General features: G+C 38.7%; 1 protein-coding gene across 3 annotated transcripts in view; it reads right to left on the bottom strand.

Annotated features, from left to right (window-relative positions):
- Positions 1–20,356, bottom strand: part of RNGTT (RNA guanylyltransferase and 5'-phosphatase) — a 183,621-nt gene that overhangs the window by 19,007 nt on the left and 144,258 nt on the right. For 2 of the 3 annotated variants that reach the window (XM_057419973.1, XM_057419974.1), the window contains one exon: positions 12,365–12,431. The exons of the other annotated variant lie outside the window; for it this stretch is intronic. In XM_057419973.1, the coding sequence (XP_057275956.1) occupies positions 12,365–12,431 (67 nt within the window). The remainder of the gene's footprint in view (positions 1–12,364; positions 12,432–20,356) is intronic. 3 annotated transcript variants of the gene reach the window in all.

Genomic DNA, 20,356 nt, shown 5'->3' on the forward strand with positions numbered 1-20,356 from the left:
TCACAGGGTCTGGCTTTTATACCTTTATTTAGAAACTATTTTTCATATCTATTTTTTCACTTTGGCTGTTATTCATTCCACTGCCTTTATTTCACTTGCCTACAGTACCAGCAAAAAAAAAGCCTCTAATGCAGAAAGAAAAGATGAACTTATTTTAAAAATCAGAACATATTAATAAAGAACAATTATAATAACAAATATGACATGAAAAGAATAATTTCCGAAGGAAACAATGAAGACAGAGAAATTTAGGACACTACTTTCTCTGACAAAACAATTATCTATGAGTTTCCCAAATTGCCTAAAACTCTGAGAAGCTTGAGCACACCACCATGCTGTTGGAGTATTGTATTCTAGTCAAAAGAAAATGCAAATGCAATTGCATTTATGGAAACTAAGCGTGGGGATGTCTACATCAAAGGAAAACCAGTCCTTGCTGCAACTCAGGCAAGCTCAGGAGCTGGCCCCATAAACAGCTGTTGTAATCAAGGTATCCTCAATTACTCAGAATAAATTATACTCTCTATGTGCAGAGGCACACCCAAACCCAGGTTTGACAATGCAGGAACAGCTGCAGCAACAAATTACCATGTTCAAGAGCTTAAAATCATCATGGACAAATCATCCTCTTCAGCAAGATGATTTTTGTAAAACATAAGAAAGCAAAATAAAAGATGGTGCCAACCCCAAATCACCCATGTACTGGAGCCAGAACTCTCAAACACTTAAGCCTGGGAGAGAACAATGTGACAAAGAGGACAAGGACAATGGCAAAACACAACTTGCAGTACAACACGAGCAATCTGGCAGTTATTCCACCGTGACAAAAGTGAAGGCTCAATGCAATGCAGATGAGAAATATCTGCAGTATCTGTGCTCATTTATTGCTAAACCAAATCTCTCACTCCTAGTATCTTTATCAGCAATTTTTAGGCAGTGAGCAATAACTTTATGGTTCAGAGACACAGCTTAACCCTTTTGTCTTGCCATCTCTTCAATATGAAAAATAAATCTATTAATGTGTTATTCTAATGAGACATAATCTGCATGTCCTAATGCTCACATTTATCATTGTATGTTTTCATGTCACTGGGCATAGGAAATTTACTGTAAGCACAACCTGCTTACCGCTTCGAAAATCCAGTTTTCTGTATGACTATACTTCCCAGAACAGTATCTGTAGGGGGACAACGGTAAATATTTGGAAAATTACCAGGAAGGCAAGAAAGCAAATGACTTAAAGAAGAAAGATGCCGAGACAAAAAAAAGGAAATAATCAAAACTAAAGTCTGATGGCACATATAGTACCTACTGCTGGTTTCAAATCTCATTATTCACCAAATGAAATGAAGCAGGAAACTCCAAATCAACCATCCCTGACACAATTAAAAAAAAAAAAAATAAAAATCACTGGCTGGCTTAATTTCATAGGTCTTATGACTAAAGTACTCCAACCATATGAACTGAAGAAAAAAACATGAATGGTCTTAGAGATTAATTTTGAGGGCTTTTCCTAAGAGTCACTGAAGGTCAGAATTGCTGCTGGAAAAGGGGCCACACGCAAGACTGGAGGAGAAGGGAAGGTATGAATGTTAGATAGCGTGACCATGTCTTCCCAGCATACACTCAAGTTTTGTTTCTACAGTCCCATGTTGTATGCTGTCATGCACTCATCTTCCCCTACTAATGCTCATTATGCACAACAGTTACACCCCATCTCATGCATTTACAAAGCCTCCTCATGATATTTACCAACAGCTACCCACTGGGTGCTCTTCTTCCAGCCTTTTACTCATGACCTCTGCTACTGATCTAGCCAGTGCTGCCATTTCCAATTTCTTTTCTTCTTTGCTACCATTCTCTTAAAAAATAGTTGCATGGCTCTGAATAATCTGTAAACGTCTTGAGTTTTAGAGACACTCCTGAGAACAGCAGTTTCTCTCAGTACCAGTTACGCGCACCAATTTTCAGTTTAAGCCAAAGACTCTTTATTCTCAACATATACCACACAGCTTGCTCAGTCCCTGATGTACAACCCTGCATTTGTTTCTCTTGGACTTCACAAAGTTCCTTTGCCAGCACTTGTTTTTCTAAGCTTTTTGATAAATAAGGTATTATCATACTGAGGTTCCATTGGTAGGATGTATTTGTATTCCAAAACCCAGGAAATGGAAGGCTTAAAAAATGAAATCTGTTCATTTTTATAATACCCATTAAAGCTTTTGCAGATATTTTTCTTCTTAAGCAGTTAACACAGAAGTAAATAGAAAACTAACTTAAAAAAAAAAAGAAAAAAAAAACAACAAAAAAAACCTCAACCCCAAACCTAACCCCCTGATAAATTAAGTTGTACAACCAATTAGCTATTATTTTAACCTTTCCAGAAGGCTTAATTTACCTTATGCCTAGGCAAGAACAAACTTGGATGGATTTTCACAAAAACCTACTAGAAGCTGAAATAACAAAAGCTGCTCTCCTGCTGCTCTTCCCCCCCCCCAATTCATAGTCTAAAACCAAGCACCAATTATTCTATCTTATTGGCAGCAAAACAGAAAACTGCAGAGGTAATCTTCCTAATTCTGTTGACTTCTATGGAACACCACGGGCTTTACAAAGAACAAATTTTTAAACTGAATTCATAGGCATAATCATGGCAAAAAGCAAAACGGGGACTGATCACCAGAACAGAGCAAATTTATAAATTACAGCTCATTAACGTTATGTCCCTTTAGGGGCAGCAATTGTGTCAGCATACAAAATCACTGCTGCGGTTTTTGCAGTGCTCACACAGATTTTCTACCAGTTACACTTCTGTTTACATCACCAGTTTCAGTGCTAGATTATTTTTAATTATTTTTCTTTTTTAGTGTTTTTTTCTCGTCAATGTGGCTGTGGAGAGTAAATATGCCCAATGTATGCTGGCATTTTCTGCAATATAAACACACACATAACATATCTTACTATTAATTTATACTACTGGTGTCTAGCATTCCCAGACAGGACTGAGGGACTATACAAACACACAGGCAGTCAGGACTCCTTAGCCTTAAGAGTCAGCAATTGCTTTTGAGACAAGCTGCAGCAAAGAATATCAAGATGAAGAGAAATGAAGTCAAGGGATAAAGAATTAAGCTGTATGAACTTTCTTCCCTAATTAATTCTCAAAGTAATGTTTCAAAAGTATCCTAGTTTCAAAATGAACTGAATTTGCTGCCTTTAACAAAGAGGTAATTTAGGAATGAGCAGTGGGTGATTTCTTGCTAGCACCTTACATCATTTTCTAACTTGCAGTTTGTTCAGTGAATTCTCTCTAGCACCTCCCTCATCTTCTTTACAAGATACAAACTGTGTGGGTAGGGCAATTTTTTACCTCGCAGTTTCTATTACTGCTGTCACAAACTCGGAATTTTGAACACTTTCAGATTATTGTTTAGGACACAAAGTCAAAGTGAGACACCTTGAACTTGGGACTGAAGATTGTGAGATGCTTAACTACTCCATGTTTCCTCAGGTTCACTTCAAGTCCTAGGCTTCCTTTCTGAAAACCCTGTCACTGCTGAGAATTAACTTTATTTTTAATGTAAAACCTTCCTGCATTCCTGAGGAAGGCAAACGCCGCTCATAGCCCTACGCCAGGTAACTTTTCATATATCCCAGACCATGCAAGCACCCTGAAGATAAAAACTAAGATGTCTGAATTTCAATCAGTCCTTTATGCGAAATCAGTACAGCAGAAAGCAATGAGCGGCAAACGAGGACAAGTTCAGGGACCAGAAGGCATTATCTCAGTACTGTATGACTTCCCATGAGAAGACTGAACATCATCATCTTGTAACAATAAACATCAGGAACAAGGCTTAAATTCCATTCCACTGAGAAATTTATTTTGAAATAGTATCTAGCAAATAAGCCTCACTTTTTAAGTGTTGGAGCTAAAACTTTCCATGTGTTGACTTCCGCATGACACACAAATACAGGAGGTTTCCACAAAAGACAAACAGAATAAGGAAGAGGCAGGAAAGCTTCCCTCAACAGCCCAATACAAGCAATTCCAACAATGCCCACTGCAGCTTCTACAGCTAGCAAGAGGATATGAAAATCCTGCTGTAACATCCCACAAAACTCTTTATAACATTAGAGACACACACCAGTTCTGTTCAGAGACTGTTAATGAGAATAAATAGATATTATTAATGTTGATTATTTTATCCTAAAGATATAGTTTGAGCTTCAGAAGAGGTAGAATATTATTCAGCTTTATTCTCGGTTTGTGCGTTTTAATTCAGAGCGACTGTGTTTAATGAAACGCAGGGACTCAGATTATCTGAGTTTATATTCTTCTTTCACAGTCATCAAATCATATAATTATCACATTCTTTCTCAACACTGTAAAGGTGTTTATTCCTAGTGGAAGTTGGATCCAGATCTGTAGCTCTCAAAAATGTTCTTCTGCTTTCAGAAAAAAACCCTATTTCTATCCAGCATAACCCATTTCTTCTCCTATCATTACTTTCCTAGTTTAAAATAATCTTCTCCTTCCCCTCACCACCCATGTTAACTCTGCTAATATGAAGATGAAATAATCCTTCTGACACTATCTTGCACAGCTAACCGAGCAAGGTAGCACTATTTATCTTTAATTTGACAGGCCTCTGCTGAACCCAGTGGTTTTCTTTCAGTTTGAAGTCGTTTGTCTTCAACATGAACAACCAGAATCAAACACCTACAGATGAATCTGTATTTTCTTCCTCAGGAACATCTCACTCCAGAGACTATAGGGCTGTATTTGTCATCTTCTTCAAGCTGAAGCCATGATATTCTTATGTTTTATACTATGGCATTTCACAACACATAAAATACACTAACAGCACCAAATAGCAAGAAGCGGAGGTAGGCAACAGAAACAAGACTCAGATTATGACTTTACTGTGATAAACGAGAAACCCTTTTCTGCTGTGGTAGTAAATGCAAAACCCTCTGTCTATATGTCCAGTAAGCAAAGCATCAAATAACTAGGGCACCAACATACTCTTACTGGCTGTCACATCAGGCAGAGAGGTAAAACCTATACGTGTATTTTGCTAGACCATGTTGTTGCGGAGCTCTGTCAGAACAGCAGCTAAGTGTATGGTGAAAGTTGAACTCACTCCCCTACTAAATTCGGAGTACTCTGAAGAACTGAACCCTAACAAGTTTCTCTGTATCTGACCTCTGTGAGTAGATAGTGGCAGTCCACCTGGCTTTGAGATCACGAACTGTTGTAGAGGTCACTGTTGTACAGGGAAGAAAAACATGCCAGCTTCAGTCAAGAAATCTGCAGCTTATACTAGCTTAAAAATAAGCTCTTGAAAGCAGCAAGTTCAACAATACATTCCTTTTCCCTCTTCTTTCAGAAAAAGAAGTAAATTGTGGCAAATCACTTCAGTAATCTTCTACAGATGGTGGATATTGCTGAAGGAGTCAGAAATAAGGTCTAGCCTGGTTCTCAGACATCAGTCCAGCTTCTGTGTCTGGATAAAGGTAAAGCAGCCGCGCTGAAGATGTTTCAGCTCTTGGGAACATTACAGTAAATTCTCTCGGGCGCTGATAAGCTGCCTGTGGATCTTAAAGTAAAGGTGAATGGATTTGTATCTGGAGGGTCTACTGGCTTTAATGTGATAAAATCAGAGAAATTATTCTAGGGAGATTATCTGCTGCAAGGCCTCTCTCTGGCGGAACTCCACTATGTTTTATCACGTTTAAAGTTAAAAGTGTATTGCCAAGGGAGAATGAGGCAGTTTGGGAAATAATAGCTTAGAACCAAACTCCATTCCTGGAGTGTAGGCGGTACATTTAGCTGCCTCAGCAATCAGCAATGCTGTTCTCAAGTTTAATAAAATCCCAGATAATGGCTACTGAGCTGCAGGTTAGAGAAGAGAGCTTGATTCCTGGCTAGACCTTGACAAGACGGCTGTAACTACAGGAGCAAATTCCCCAGAAGCAAACTTAAAGCTTTCAGAATCCTTCCAGTGGGCTCCTGCCATAGAAACAAAATGCTAAGAACACATCACTATTTCCAAAGTATTCTTTTCACTATAACTGTCCTCCTGTTCTATTAAATTGAACAATTCTGTTTGGAACAAAGCAGTATTTATTATGAAACTTTTTAATAACTACTCTTAAATACTAAAAATAAAATAGCAGTAATTAATCTTTATTTAAATGGTAATTTAATGTGTTAAAAGCCCAAAATGAAACTAGTGATTAGCTCAATAGTAAAGACTGCCAGAAACTTCATTACTGATTAATAATGGAGGACAGAGTGTACTGAACATTTTCCCCTAATCCCAGCAGCAACCAGGAACTGAACTGCAAAAACTTTCAGTCCTAACAAGTTGATTAAGCAAGATCATTTTCTTTATAGTTATAATTACTGGATATAGTGTAGCTAAGTTTTCGTTCTAATCTACATTGCTCAAGTCTGTCTTTCAAAAACAACGTGTCACATGTTATGTAGAAATCTTGTTCCGCAAACATGTTAACCCTGTAACTTACCCTTCCAACAAGTGACTATCACATATGCCAGAACGATGGATTTAGTTTCTTCTAGTAAATACAAAATTCCTATGACAATTTTCAGCTTTAATAGCTTCATGCTACTAAAAGAATACTAACAATATTTAATGTAAATAGATTAAAGGAATTTTGCCAGTTAATTCCAGCTGATGTTAATACTTCATCTTGCTGATCAAGACTGTCATAGAAACCTTTTTTCATTTTCATTCAGTTTCCAAGAGATATGTAATAAATACAACCACTTAAGATCTAAAGAAAACTGCAAATCACTGAATTGCTCTGGAGTTCTTTGAACAACTGCAGAAGTATATGACAGTAACTACCAGACTAACATAGCTATTTAAATGGGAAAATATAAGAAAAGTAAACATTTATGGTGAAACTGTTCTATAACACCATTCAACAGAGAATAGAATTAAACAGTAACTTCAAATAATTTCATTTAGAAACAAAGTTTTAGCCCAGAAATCCAACCGTATCCTGGGCTGGATCAAAAGGAGCGTGACCAGCAGGTCGAAGGAGGTGATGCTGCCCCTCTACTCTGCTCTTGCGAGACCTCACCTGGAGTACTGTGTGCAGTTCTGGTGTTCTCAACATAAAAAGGACATGGAACTGTTGGAACAAGTCCAGAGGAGGCCACAAGGATGATCAGGGGACTGGAGCACCTCCTGTATGAAGACAGGCTGAGGAAGTTGGGGCTGTTCAGCCTGGAGAAGAGAAGGCTGCGTGGAGACCTCATAGCAGCCTTCCAGTATCTGAAGGGGAGCTATAGGGATGCTGGGGAGGGACTCTTCATTAGGGACTGTAGTGATAGGACAAGGGGTAATGGGTTAAAACTTAAACAGGGGAAGTTTAGATTGGATATAAGGAAGAAGTTCTTTCCTGTTAGGGTGGTGAGGCACTGGAATGGGTTGCCCGAGGAAGTTGTGAATGCTTCATGCCTGGTGATGTTCAAGGCCAGGTTGGACAGAGCCTCGGGTGAGATGGTTTGGTGTGAGGTGTCCCTGCCCATGGCAGGGGGGTTGGAACTAGATGATCTTAAGGTCCTTTCCAACCCTAACGATTCTATGATTCTATAATTCTATAAAAAAAGTTATTAAGAAGAACTACCCTCTATGAAACTGATTCCTTCAATATAACCTTAAAGAACAATCTCCTGGAAATAAAATGAGAATTCATTGCCACAGTGAATTTGACTTTCAAATCATTAAGTAATTTAGTACTCTCAGCAGCTAGCTGAAATAACCATCATTTTTATAAGCCACTGAACTTACTGAAACTCACTATTACCCTAGAACAAGAGCAATCATAAACACTGTGAAATAACTTGAAAGTTCTATATCGTGAACTCTGTTCGAAGTAGCAATATAAAAAATTTTGCAATATCTATGAACTGGCACATTATTGGAAGAGTTCCAGGCAGATCCCTCTAGGAAAACATTCTTTTTTCCATTTCTTCCCATCTATCTGCTACCAGACACAGGATTCAAAAGCTTAAGGAGTGAAAGCTTCACATTTCTTTTGTATAATGAAGTACAGATATAAAACATTTATCAAGCACTACAATCAAAAGCAAGTCAGGAGGAGGAAGATCAGGTAATTTTGGTTAATCTTACCAGCTCAACTATGTCTTAGAAACATTATAAATATTAATATATATAAATATTAATGAATAATTGATACGAGACCCTCCTAGAAGAGATGTTAGTATTTCAGACTCTTTTCCCAGACTTGCCATCTACAGTCTTCATCATCAAAGACACTGGTGCAATTATCTCCTGTACAGTTCTTGAAAATCAAGCTTGTTTGCTTTTGGGAAGTGATACTGTGATAAGGAGTTTCCCTCTGCAGTTTTGCAAATGCACGTAAATTGAAACATGAGTTTATGAGTACTAGCATGGCAGTTTATATGTTTACTATGAATATTTCAAAGGTCTGGTAACATTCCTATTTGTCCAACTGAAAATGCACTAAGATGCTGCTGTATAATAATTGCTGTATAATAATGGTTCACTTTGAGTAATAAATCTACACTGACAGAGGAGTGTAGTGGTTTGGGCATTCCTTAATGCACACGTTTGGGAAGAAATGCCATATCTCAATAGAATACGTAACACTCGGGATGTTTGCAAATGAACATGAGTGGGTAATTTATACAACGAGAGAGACCAATCCATCACACAGTGAGCAAAAGCATATCTGAACTAAAAGGTTACAAAGACTCCGTCTTATATATATTCCATGATCTACCGTGTGGGGTTCACGGGTCTTTCAACTGGTGGAATCATTAGCAACCATGAATGAAAGACCTGAAGAACTGCTGGGGGAAGAATGAAAGAAACTTGTGTCAAGTTACAAAAGACCACTGTACATTTCCAGAGTACATAAAATTATTTTCACAGCACCAACTCTCAAGGTGAATTATTACTCCCCATTTTTGATGCTGAAGATCTCTCTTAAGATGTGATTCCCATCGCTCTATGCCAGTTCCTTCTGCTGTTACACAGCCAGCATCCTTCTGGAATCTCCATGCAATCAGATGGGAGCCTCGATTAAAAAAGCTGGTTGTTTTTTATCGACTGTATGCCATTTCCCTGTTGTAGCTAATAATACAAGCCACAGAAGAGAGGACTCTGAAACAAATAAACTTACCATTTTAGGATTATCTTTAGCATCAGAAACAAAGCAAGGCAACTGTGCGCAAATATATGCCCACATATCTGCACCTATAGCTCCAAAAATAAAAGTTCTGTTTTGCAAATTACAGCTTGTAGAACTAGATTATCTGAACAACCAACACCAAGCTGTGTGGTTTGGTTGATACGCTGGAGGGAAGGAATGCCATCCAGAGGGACCTTGACACACTTGTGAGGTGGGCTGATGCCAACCTCATGAAGTTTAACCATGCCAAGTGCAAGGTCCTACACCTGGGTCGGAGCAATCCCAGGCACAGCTACAGGTTGGGCAGAGAAGAGATTCAGAGCAGCCCTGCGGAGAAGGACTTGGGGGTGCTGGTTGATGAGAAAACAAACATAGGCAGGCAGTGTGCGCTTGCAGCCAGAAAGCCAACCGTATCCTGGGCTGCATCAAAAGGAGCGTGACCAGCAGGTCGAAGGAGGTGATCGTGCCCCTCTGCTCTGCTCTCCTGAGACCTAACTTGGAGTATTGTGTGCAGTTCTGGTGTCCTCAACATAAAAAGGACATGGAGCTGTTGGAACAAGTCCAGAGAAGGTCCACGAGGATGATCAGAGGACTGGAGCACCTCCTGTATGAAGACAGGCTGAGGAAGTTGGGGCTGTTCAGCCTGGAGAAGAGAAGGCTGCATGGAGACCTCATAGCAGCCTTCCAGTATCTGAAGGGGGCCTATAGGGATGCTGGGGAGGGACTCTTCATTAAGGAACTGTAGTGACAGGACAAGGGGGAACGGGTTAAAACTTAAACAGGGGAAGTTTAGATTGGATATAAGGAGGAAATTCTTTCCTGTTAGGGTGGTGAGGCACTGGAATGGGTTGCCCAGGGAGGTTGTGAATGCTCCATCCCTGGCAGTGTTCAAGACCAGGCTGGACGAGGCCTTGGGTGATATGATTTAGCCTAAGGTGTCCCTGCCCATGGCAGGGGGGTTGGAACTAGATGATCTTAAGGTCCTTTCCAACCCTAACGATTCTATGAACGTGTCCATGTAATCTACAGTAATTTAGTAGATAATAAGCTTTGTCTTTTCCAGGTAGCAACTGAAAGTTGTTTTGAATATCCACATTACTTATTCTGTGGGGCAAACACAACATTTAGGATGAGACTACACCAGCAATATATTACTAGAAAGTCTAATATTAACCTACTCAAATTAAATGTATGTCAGATAATTATCAAGCACTGTACCATATATAAGGTAAGAACAGCAAGCAGAACAGATAATGCTGTTGTGCCCGTATCTTGAATATTCTGCCATTCCCTACCTTAAAAAGGTACTGAATGGTTGGATATAGGGAACAATTAAATACATTAAGTTTTTGCCGCTTGGAAAATGCATGACTGATGTAATGTGGAAGAGAAGCTAAAGTCAGGAATATAGAATAACTGGTCACTATTTCTTCTGATACTAGGCCTAGGTCGAACCAAGCTGAATTATTAGGCAACAGGTTTAAAAGAAACAAAATAATACCTTAACTCACTGTGACACTATGGCTTTGTGTGTCGGAAACTCCCTTAGGCACATTCAGGGGGGACAGGTCCAACTAAGCCTATTAAGCACCAGGATGCAGCTACAACTTCCAGCAGAGAAGCCCCTGCATGTGAATTTGCAGGAACCTGGCTGCATACTTTGTATTTATCCTGGTTTTGCATGCTTTCTTGAGGTGTTTGCTAATGACATGATACTCAGCCCTGAAGTTTAATCTTGCACGGTGTCTGCTTTACCGCTACCCTGTGAGCAGAAGGGCCTCTCCATGGCCATAGTACCACTGCTGACTGCAAACTCAAAACAAGCGCAGTATATGCCTCTTCTCTCCCAAATTCACCCAATGAAGCTACAAACTCTTCCCGGCAATAGGGAAAACCTCCATTTGCTGCTTATTATTAGAAGCAGATGGGACAGATGCAGGTGGGAATGGGGCCTTATTTGGAAGGGAGGAACAGTGTGACAGAACTTTTGTAAAGCCTTTAAACAAGCACTATTCTGAAGAGTTATCACCAAATATATACAAGCTTATTCGTGATGAAACTTCTGGCAAGAAACATTTAAATTGTCTGATGATTAGCCAAACTGAATAATACACATGTAGGAACTGGGGAGTTCCAAAAGGAAGAAGAAAGATGAAAAGCACGCAGCTGTTATTTTAAAGTGATTTTAAAACAGCACTAAGGCTTAACTATAAAAAGCAAGTATTTGCTAAATCCAGTTGGGAATACTGTTCTTTAGTAATGCAATTAGGGATGGCAAAGGAGCACGTCTCAGTTTCAGAAACCAAGTTTCATTTTGATGTAAAAGAAAACTTAGGCTTTTAGAATTCTGAGAGGCACAAGCATGTGCACATGATGGAGGGAACAACGCTGCCAAGAGTGCAGAATATGTAATAATTACAGGTATCATCTGGGACATGGGAACATTTTAGCATTCTAAAACAGATACCATATTTCCACATCCCAGTGTAATGACTGATGTGCTAATACCTCCCTCTCTTTGTCCTAAAAAAAAAACACCCCAATGAAACTCAACAAAATCAGTCCACATATTCTTGTAAAACATCTCTGTTTGCAAGTGACATGACAATAACTGATTAGCAACTGGCAATTAGAAATGTGGAACTATTATAGTTCAACTGAAGGAAAAGAAACAATAAGTCATAAAAGGCAAATTATTTTCTGCCAGTTGTAGGAGTCTTTCATAATAAATCTAATAATAATGGGAAAACAATCTGTGCCTTTTACTGCAGTGTCTTCCCTGTCAAGGATCACTTAAAGAATTACAGAGTTTCAAAAATGGTGGTTTTTTTTTTTTTAAATGCCTCTGACAATGAAACCTAAGGAAAAGAAAAAGGGGGGGGGGGGAGAACATTTTCCTTCTGATAATTAAACAAGAGTCAAAATTAATCAAAAGATGACAGGAAAACCTAAACCTCTTTGACAAGTTAAGTACACAGACGTAACTAGAAGCAAACCCAGAATACGGCAAACATCACCAAAGCAGCACTATTTCCTATTATTTTTCCTGAAGCTGTATTGATAACTCAAAGTTCTCTAAATTAAGAGTTAAACCATACAGAAGTGAGATAACTTAAATATCCAAATACCCCCAGCTTATTAATCGTACCTTAATTTGTGCAAAAGGTCTGTCAAAGTTTCCAACATAAAGAAGACCAACATTCTGCGTGAGTAGCCTAAAAAAATGAAAAAAATCTTTTAAGATATCATTTTATAACCATAAGTTTTTTCCAGTAGTGGTTACTGAATCCTAGCAAGGTAACAAGCCTCATTATCACAGCAAGAGCTACCTCTGCAAATCTGATTACAAGCTTCTATTTGAACTACTACAAAAAAGGGAAGATGCACATTAAAGATGGATTCACACCAGTAATTTGTGTTTATGGTGCAAGCAGCTCTTCAACAAAATTATTTCACAGCCTTCTGTGTGATGGATGTCACTCAGTAACACAGAAGAATGGCAGGTAATGTGCCTCTTCTATTTATTAGAGACCATTAGAGACAAAGGGACAGTAAGAGAAAAGACTAGGAAACATGCATTCACAGTGGCAGGCCTAAGAGTTAAAACAGATTAGGGCAAATAAAAGTATGCACAGTAACACAAAAAAGACATCATTACAAGTAGAGAAATAACAGAAAATCTCTGCAATAGTGTCTAATGGCTTCCTAAATGAAAAAGGCTCAGATGCAGTTTGTTCTTGCTGTTCTCTTCAACTGTTTATAAAGTCGTTGAGACACCATCAAAATCCAGAGGGACAGTGGGATAAATTGACCCAAAATGGCTGTTGGTACTTCTGGAAAAAAGTTAGTTTGAATTATGCACAGAAACTTTAAATCCCACAGGAACATTAGGGTGTTGCTGCTACCAACAGGCAGACAAGAACGCCATGGGACAGCAAAAAGGGTAGGAGAGTACAGTGCTGTTCACAGTGGACATCAGGACATTCCTCATGCTAAGCAAAGGCACAGCAGTCATTCACTCCAGTTTAAGGGCTCCAAAAGCATTGTGCTGAAGGGCATCCCATAATGAGAACTTCCTCATGACAAAACCTTGAAAAAAGCTTCTATTTTGATTAAAAGGGACATTCAAAACCCATCCTAATCTTCAGCAGTTCCAGATTTCCATTAAGTGTTTGCTATATTTTCCTTAAATTTTACATCCCATTCCCTTTCATAATAAGGCTTCACATATGAATTAACCAACCAGAAATAAGTAGAAAGGTAAGCATCATTCTGCTTAAGTCTGACACTGAGGTGTGTCTTTCTTATGTTTTTAATCATATATACACTTTTAATTCATACTGAGTTACACATTTTTTCTATATAGAAACCAGCTGTAATTTTCATCTCATTTCTCACCTGTTTTCATAAACAAAACAAAACAAAACAGAAACTTAGACGGCAGTAAATCATTCTGACCCCACACCAGGTACTCAGTACCATTTTGATTCTTCCCAGTTCTGACAACAATATGATGCATATGACCTTAAACTGATTCACCAACAGCGAGAATTAGTACAACTCAGCAAAACGAGAAAGTTGAAACATTCACATACATAAAACAGTTACGTAAGAAGTAGTGTCCAGCTGTACAGTGTCTTCAAAAAATTCTTCTGTAATTAGATAGGGTTATACAAAAATTTCCTGGGCATCAAGAGAAGTACTCGAAGGAGAGACCAGTCAGATTCAGAGCAGGGCAGTCACAGTACAGACCAGCAAGTGCGGTGGACTCTTGTCAAGAAGACCTGTACTATTTCATAATGGTTTGCAGTATACAAAAGTCAGGATAAGTGTATTAAACTTATTTTCAGTCACAATAAGTCAATTTTATTCAGAACTCAGGTGTCTGGAGTTGGAAAAGCCAGCATATTGATCAAACCTTCTTCTAGGACTATAAAGCAAGCTTGCAAAATATTTAAGGTTTTCATTTTCTAAATGAAAAGAATCACATAGAAAGTCATTAGCAAAAACGGTTACAAGAGAGGATTTAGGGTATGTCTTCATGTTTCAGAGAGAGGCACCTTAAAGAAAAAAGTATTCTCTAAAAGCACTGCACAAAATTTTTGTAAGGCAGAAGAAAAAAAGAATCCACTAGCCCTGTTTCTAGTAAGAGAGGTAAAAAAAAAAGCCATACAGTGTGATTATTCCCAAATGGTTACTCTTCACCAAACAGAAATGTAGAGCCACCAAAATTTGAGCCTTTAGGATGGCTTTAGTTAGAAGTAATGAACATCTAGGGAACCTTAGGACTGGATGTTCCTTAAGACCACACAGCTGTCTTGCACTGTTTAACCTGCTACCACTGATGTACACCCAAAACCTGCAAAAGGACTGCAATAACTGCTTTCCTTAACAAGACTACTATTGACACAGCACAAGCTTATTACTATTTATTCACCTTTCACTGCCTCGGCTGAAAAAGTATTTTACTTATAATTTTTTATTTGTATTCTCCTGGCACTTCAAAAAGACAACATTAATTCAGTGCAACGTTAGTGAAATTTTATGGGAATAGAAAGTTATTTGTAACTCTCTGTTGCTTAAATAAAAGGTTGCAGTATTTGTTTCTCTCGTTTTCACATTCCTCATGAGTTCTAAAGTTCAAAATTATATCAGCAACATGCAAAACTAGTCAGTTTTCCATTTAAGCACTCAATGAGGTTTAAAAAAGCATCCCAGTCGGATAATGTCCCAAAATACTCTGTTTTTTCACCTTAAGTGGCATGAGCCATTATGAATGTCATGACTGGTGTAAACTCTTTTACGTCAGGGTCTTTCATATCACCATAATCTCTGTATTTCAGAGGCCGAGATCACACTGAAGACTCTGAAGAGATGAGCAGACTCTGGCAAGAATCATTCCTGAGGCTCTGGATAGGCCAAGCTATTGCAGTAGTGTTACTGCCCTCCTTGGCAGCCACCAGTGGCTGTACCAAAAAACCATGTGCCAATCAAGGTGAGGGGCAAGAGGAGCATGTGCCAATCTCCATCTCACCCACAGGAATGCATCATGATAATCTCTAACTACCATTAAGATGTACTCTTCACCAGTTGTTCTTGTAGTTCTTTATCACAACAGAAGGCTGCATTTTTAACTTCATAACATGAACTTCACCACGTCTAAATTGATAATAATATTCTCTCCTAATGTTCTCAACTAATTACCCTTTGCCTTTGAAGACCTGGTAGGCAGCTTTGGTTATAAGCATTTCTACGTTTCCTTATGCCAGTGTTGTCTTTTAAAATGTCATTCTTCTCTTTCTTACCTAATTTCACATTTATACGGTTCTATTCTCAAAACACCATCAGTGGCACTCAACACCTAAGAACTGGATACCATCTGTAACTGGACACCATCTGTAACTGGACAAAATCAATACCAGCCTATGAAACAGTGGTGACACTTTCATAGTGCAATTATCATCTCTGAATTTCACATTTAAATAATTACCTTAAAATTATAAGAAGCTATCATCAAAGATGCAAATGCCTACTGTCACTTCAATACATATATTTACTATTGCCTGAATATATGTAGCAATATACAGAGTTGACTCAACTAATATTAGTTTATGGATTACTGTTTAGTCTATCTGTAGTCTCTTCTATGGAATATATTATGAACACAATTTCCATTTTTTTTCTGTAAGTAGAAGAAACATCACCCCAAGAAGCAGTGGCTCTTTAGAATATGCTGTCTACACATAACATTACACTCCTTGCACTCCTGTCCTACACACCCAAGCGAGCACACTTTTAGCCCAATGTGCCTATTAGGGCTGTATCCTTATGTTCCATACAAAGAGCATAAAAAAAAAACCAAAGTGTCAGGAGAAACCATTTCTGACTTTTGCCAATATAATGTCAAGGTCTTAAAGGCCTTTCCAGAACCAAGAAAGTGCTCCCATACAGTTACCACTAAATTCCCTTTTTTCTGCCTTCAGAATCCTAGATTTGGCCTTTTCTGGGATGTAAAACATACCTAGTGTTTTCAAAATCCAAGCTGCAGGAGCTAGGCACTGACAGAAGCATCGTCCTGGTTTCAGCTGGGAAAGAGTTTTTTGCTCAGGCACAGCGATCTAAAACAATGTGGTGGCAAAGGGATGTGAGGGGGGTAAATGGAAATAAATACAGGACAGGGTTAAGGGCTTGGGTGAAAGGAAACTTGGAGTAAGTGCCAATGTCAGACAGCAGGGAATGTGGAACACAGGAGGGATGACAGAGGTATAAAGGAGTGACAAAGCAGCTTTCCAGGTTGGAAAGCATTGGGGCAGAGCCCTGGGCTGGAGAAGATCAATGGATTAGGGCTATGGGAGCAGTGATTTACCACAGAGCTCACCTTCCCTGAGCACAGCTGACCTTGCCTGGGGGTTGGGACAGTCCCAGTACCATCACCCCCTTCCTACAGCCTTCGGCCATGGAATGGGAAGTAGAGCAACTGTTGGCGATGAACTTTATGTGGGCAACACATTTTGGAGAAGCTTTATCACCTCTTCTTCACACTGTTCTTGGTTATTCACTGAGAGCTGCCGGTGGAGATGTTAAGAAGGTATTTCAAGATATTCTCAACCAAAATTCAGGCACAGCTCACTGTTTCTGAAGGCAGAAAGTAGGGGTCAAATAGTTCCTCTGTATCTTGTTGGGAGGTATACTATGAGGATACCACTTCAGCTTGATCTGAACTCCAAACCCCAATGTCTTCAGACTCCAAGGGCTGCCCTGAAAGTCTGCTCAGGCTATCAAACAGGTCCATGTAAACTGTGGACCTGCAAAATGTAACTTTTGACCCGTTCATACACAAAACAGTTGAGGGTTGCCCTCTAGACTACCAGGATCCTTGTGCTGCTGTGCAGACTACGGAAGGAAGTTTCCAGAAAGAAGCACGCAGAGAAATAAAGAAGCAGGTTGGAGCCAGGAGCCGCCACCTCTCACAGGAGCAAGTTACTGCAGATTAGCTGAACGCAGTAACATGCTCCTGTGCGAGGCAGCAGCTCCTGTGCTTGCTCTGTTGCAAGACTGGTGGCTTATCGTGCAGGAACACAGACTGAGCCTTGCAGCTATAGCCAACAGCACAGAGGTCAGGCAGGACTGGAAAGCAGGGAGTACAGAGTGAAAAATGCAATATGTGCAGCAGAATTGCTGAAAAGAGGTCAGGTAATTGGCATTGGAAAGGTGGAATGCACCAAAGGAAACGATGACCAACGAATAGGCATATTGGCTTGAGTTGTCTGCTTTTTTTCAGGATGAAAGCTGCCATGGAACAGGCAGTGGTAGGCATGCAGAGCTGCCTATAGCAACGCTTCTGTTATTCACTACCCCTATGAAACAGGATGTGTAACCTCTCCCTTAAATTTCCACACAAAAAAAACCAACCCAGCACTGATGACAATTTATCAAACAGAATCTTGCAGTATTTGTACTAGGTAATCCTAAAATTTAACTTGAAATTCACTGTGGTTGAATAATAGTTCATTACGCCACATAAATCAAGGCACTAGATTCTGTATTGCTGGTTTTATTCTTGACTGCTGCTTGTTTCTTTCACTCCCGCTCATGCAACCATCAAAAAGCCTGACTCTAGATAGCACTGTGTGTGTTCTTAGGAGCTTGGTAAGTGTTACAGCCCGCCACCAAAACTTTGTTGAACGTAATAAAACAACATTGTCATACTGCATTACCAGAAAAGTATTTGGGTGCATGCAAGACTGCAGAAACTTCCAAAACTCAGCTTGGCAGCCATGACTATCGGTCTCTGCTTCCACTGACAAGACTACAGGATTAAGATGCATAAAGTATTTCACAGTCAGATGCGGCAGCAAGTAACTATAAAGGGGCTGGTATCTGACTTAACAACTTCTTCCTTCATATGCTGCAGCAGATATTTGCAGTCTTTACAGGGGTTGCTCTTGCAAAGATTTCAATCCTGAGAAGACTTTTATGAAGGCTGGAATAGATGTGAAGCAAAATGGAAAAGAAAAAACAATCCTGACACTCAGTGGGACTACTGACCCTTCTGCACATCTCTGTCTTTATTGCTAAGAACATCTCAGCATATCCATTTTTGGCTGATTAAGGCAAAAAGGGAATACAACCTGATTAAGGTATAAATTGGACACTGATAAAATTTTAGGAGGATCCCTGTGACCACGCTCACATTTTGAACTCCCATATTTAAAATAACTATACAATAGGGATTAATTTTAGTTATGGTCTGCTTTTACATTTCATTTAAAAATATACCCTATGGGTGACTGGCATATACAAAACATTCCACTGTTATGCTCTATATGTACTTTTAACTGTCTCTAAAAATTGCTCCAGATGCATTTGCACATTTTAGGCAGAAATTACTATTTTAAGTTACAAACACAGATGAGCAACAGTGCTAAGAAAAGAAGCAACACCTTTGAAAGTTCAATAACTCTATTTTCAAACACTATTTGAATGGTTTTCACATATAACTTTGAAGATAAAGGTAACTTTAAGACATCAATTTTAAAATTTTGTATTCCATTATGTAAAGAAATAATCCCAGTATGTCATTACTCACATGATGATATAAGCACAACTAAAGCACCATGACAGCAGAAAGGACACCATATTTACATGATGCAGCTTACTTGCTCTTAAGAATACAATACATATTCTGTATTTATCCTACGTTCACTTAAACTGTGAGGGAAAACTGTGCACTGTGCTGCAATATCTTAATCATGGAAAGAGAAGCAGTTTCTTAAGTAATCTCTTGAACCATAACTTGGATTCTACTACAGTGACATTACAATTATATTCTGCTTCCTGCTTAAGATAATCATTCCCTATTGCTTTTCAACCGTAATTATGCATTTTCTAGAAATATGAAACTAAAAAATAAAAAGCAAGAAGAAAGCCAGAAAATCATGAATAATTACAAAAATTGGCATTAGGGCCAAAAGAACAGACTTCCTACATTCTTTTTTTTTTGAAGATCATTAATTGTTTCATAATTTATTTCACAGAATAATGTAAGAGTAACAATAAAATTATTATAGTAGGTATTATGAAATACCAAAATATATAAAAAGATTCAGTGAAATTCTGGAAAACACTAATACTAGTGCACAGACAAGCTTGTGAATTTAAACTGACAACAAAAGACACAGAAATATAGGTTTCATTTTGTTCTTAAAAATAAAGAGCCAAAGAACTTGACAGTTCACAGAAGCAGTAGTGAACCTTGCATGCAAAATACTGCCAACAGGAAAGCAGGGGCTTTTCAGGCAAGACAGAAGGCTTCTCCTTTCTGCAGTGCATTTATCAAACCGCTTTTTCAGGCTATGATAAAATTCTAACAAAATTTTTTACTCATCAGTCATGCAAGAAAACTTTTTTCATGGACAAATATAAGCAATTCTAATATAATTATCATGGTAAAGAGCAGGCAAATAGACTCTGTAGCTGATTTAGGACATTCTTCCTCGAATTATTGCGCTAAATGACGAAAGCTATGAAAGAACTGGAAGAGATACTATGTACAGCTGGTTACACAGTGAAGATGCAAAAAAAAAACAAAACCCAGAGCGAAACTCAAGAGGGGAAGAAGGCTGGGAAGGGATACAATCAAGTGTTACAAAAGAGACTGTAAACAATTTTACAATGCTAAATTTGTCTCTGTAGTAAACAACCCCACAGAAACATGAAGCAAAACCTTTTCATTCATTTAATTCTGCATTTGGAGAATATCTCAAGCCAGGTTAATGGTGGTGGCAATTAACAGAAAATGGTATTCTAAGTAATATTCATGGAGAAAAAATGCAGTGGACAGCACAAACTACAGACTTGAATTTAACACCCTCAAGCCTTCCCCCTACAGTACTCCAACAGTGTGTATTATTAATCATATTAATAAGCATGATGCTTTCTGAAACACATGCAACTCAAGCAAAAATATCAATGCTGTGTATTAATTGCCCTTCAGAGGAAAAGCTCCTATGCATAATACTTGAAAGGCTTCACTGAACTACCTCACTCCCATCGGTAAATCACTGTCTGTCACTGAGTATTGATAGCGGCAATCTAGGAAGTAACTGATCCCTGAAAGACGTACTTTCACTGAATAACG

The sequence above is a fragment of the Pezoporus wallicus genome, unplaced genomic scaffold, assembly GCF_028554395.1.
Source record: "Pezoporus wallicus isolate ANWC-B61680 ecotype Strahan unplaced genomic scaffold, APGP_CSIRO_Pwel_v1 contig_10953, whole genome shotgun sequence".
NCBI lineage: Eukaryota > Metazoa > Chordata > Aves > Psittaciformes > Psittacidae > Pezoporus > Pezoporus wallicus.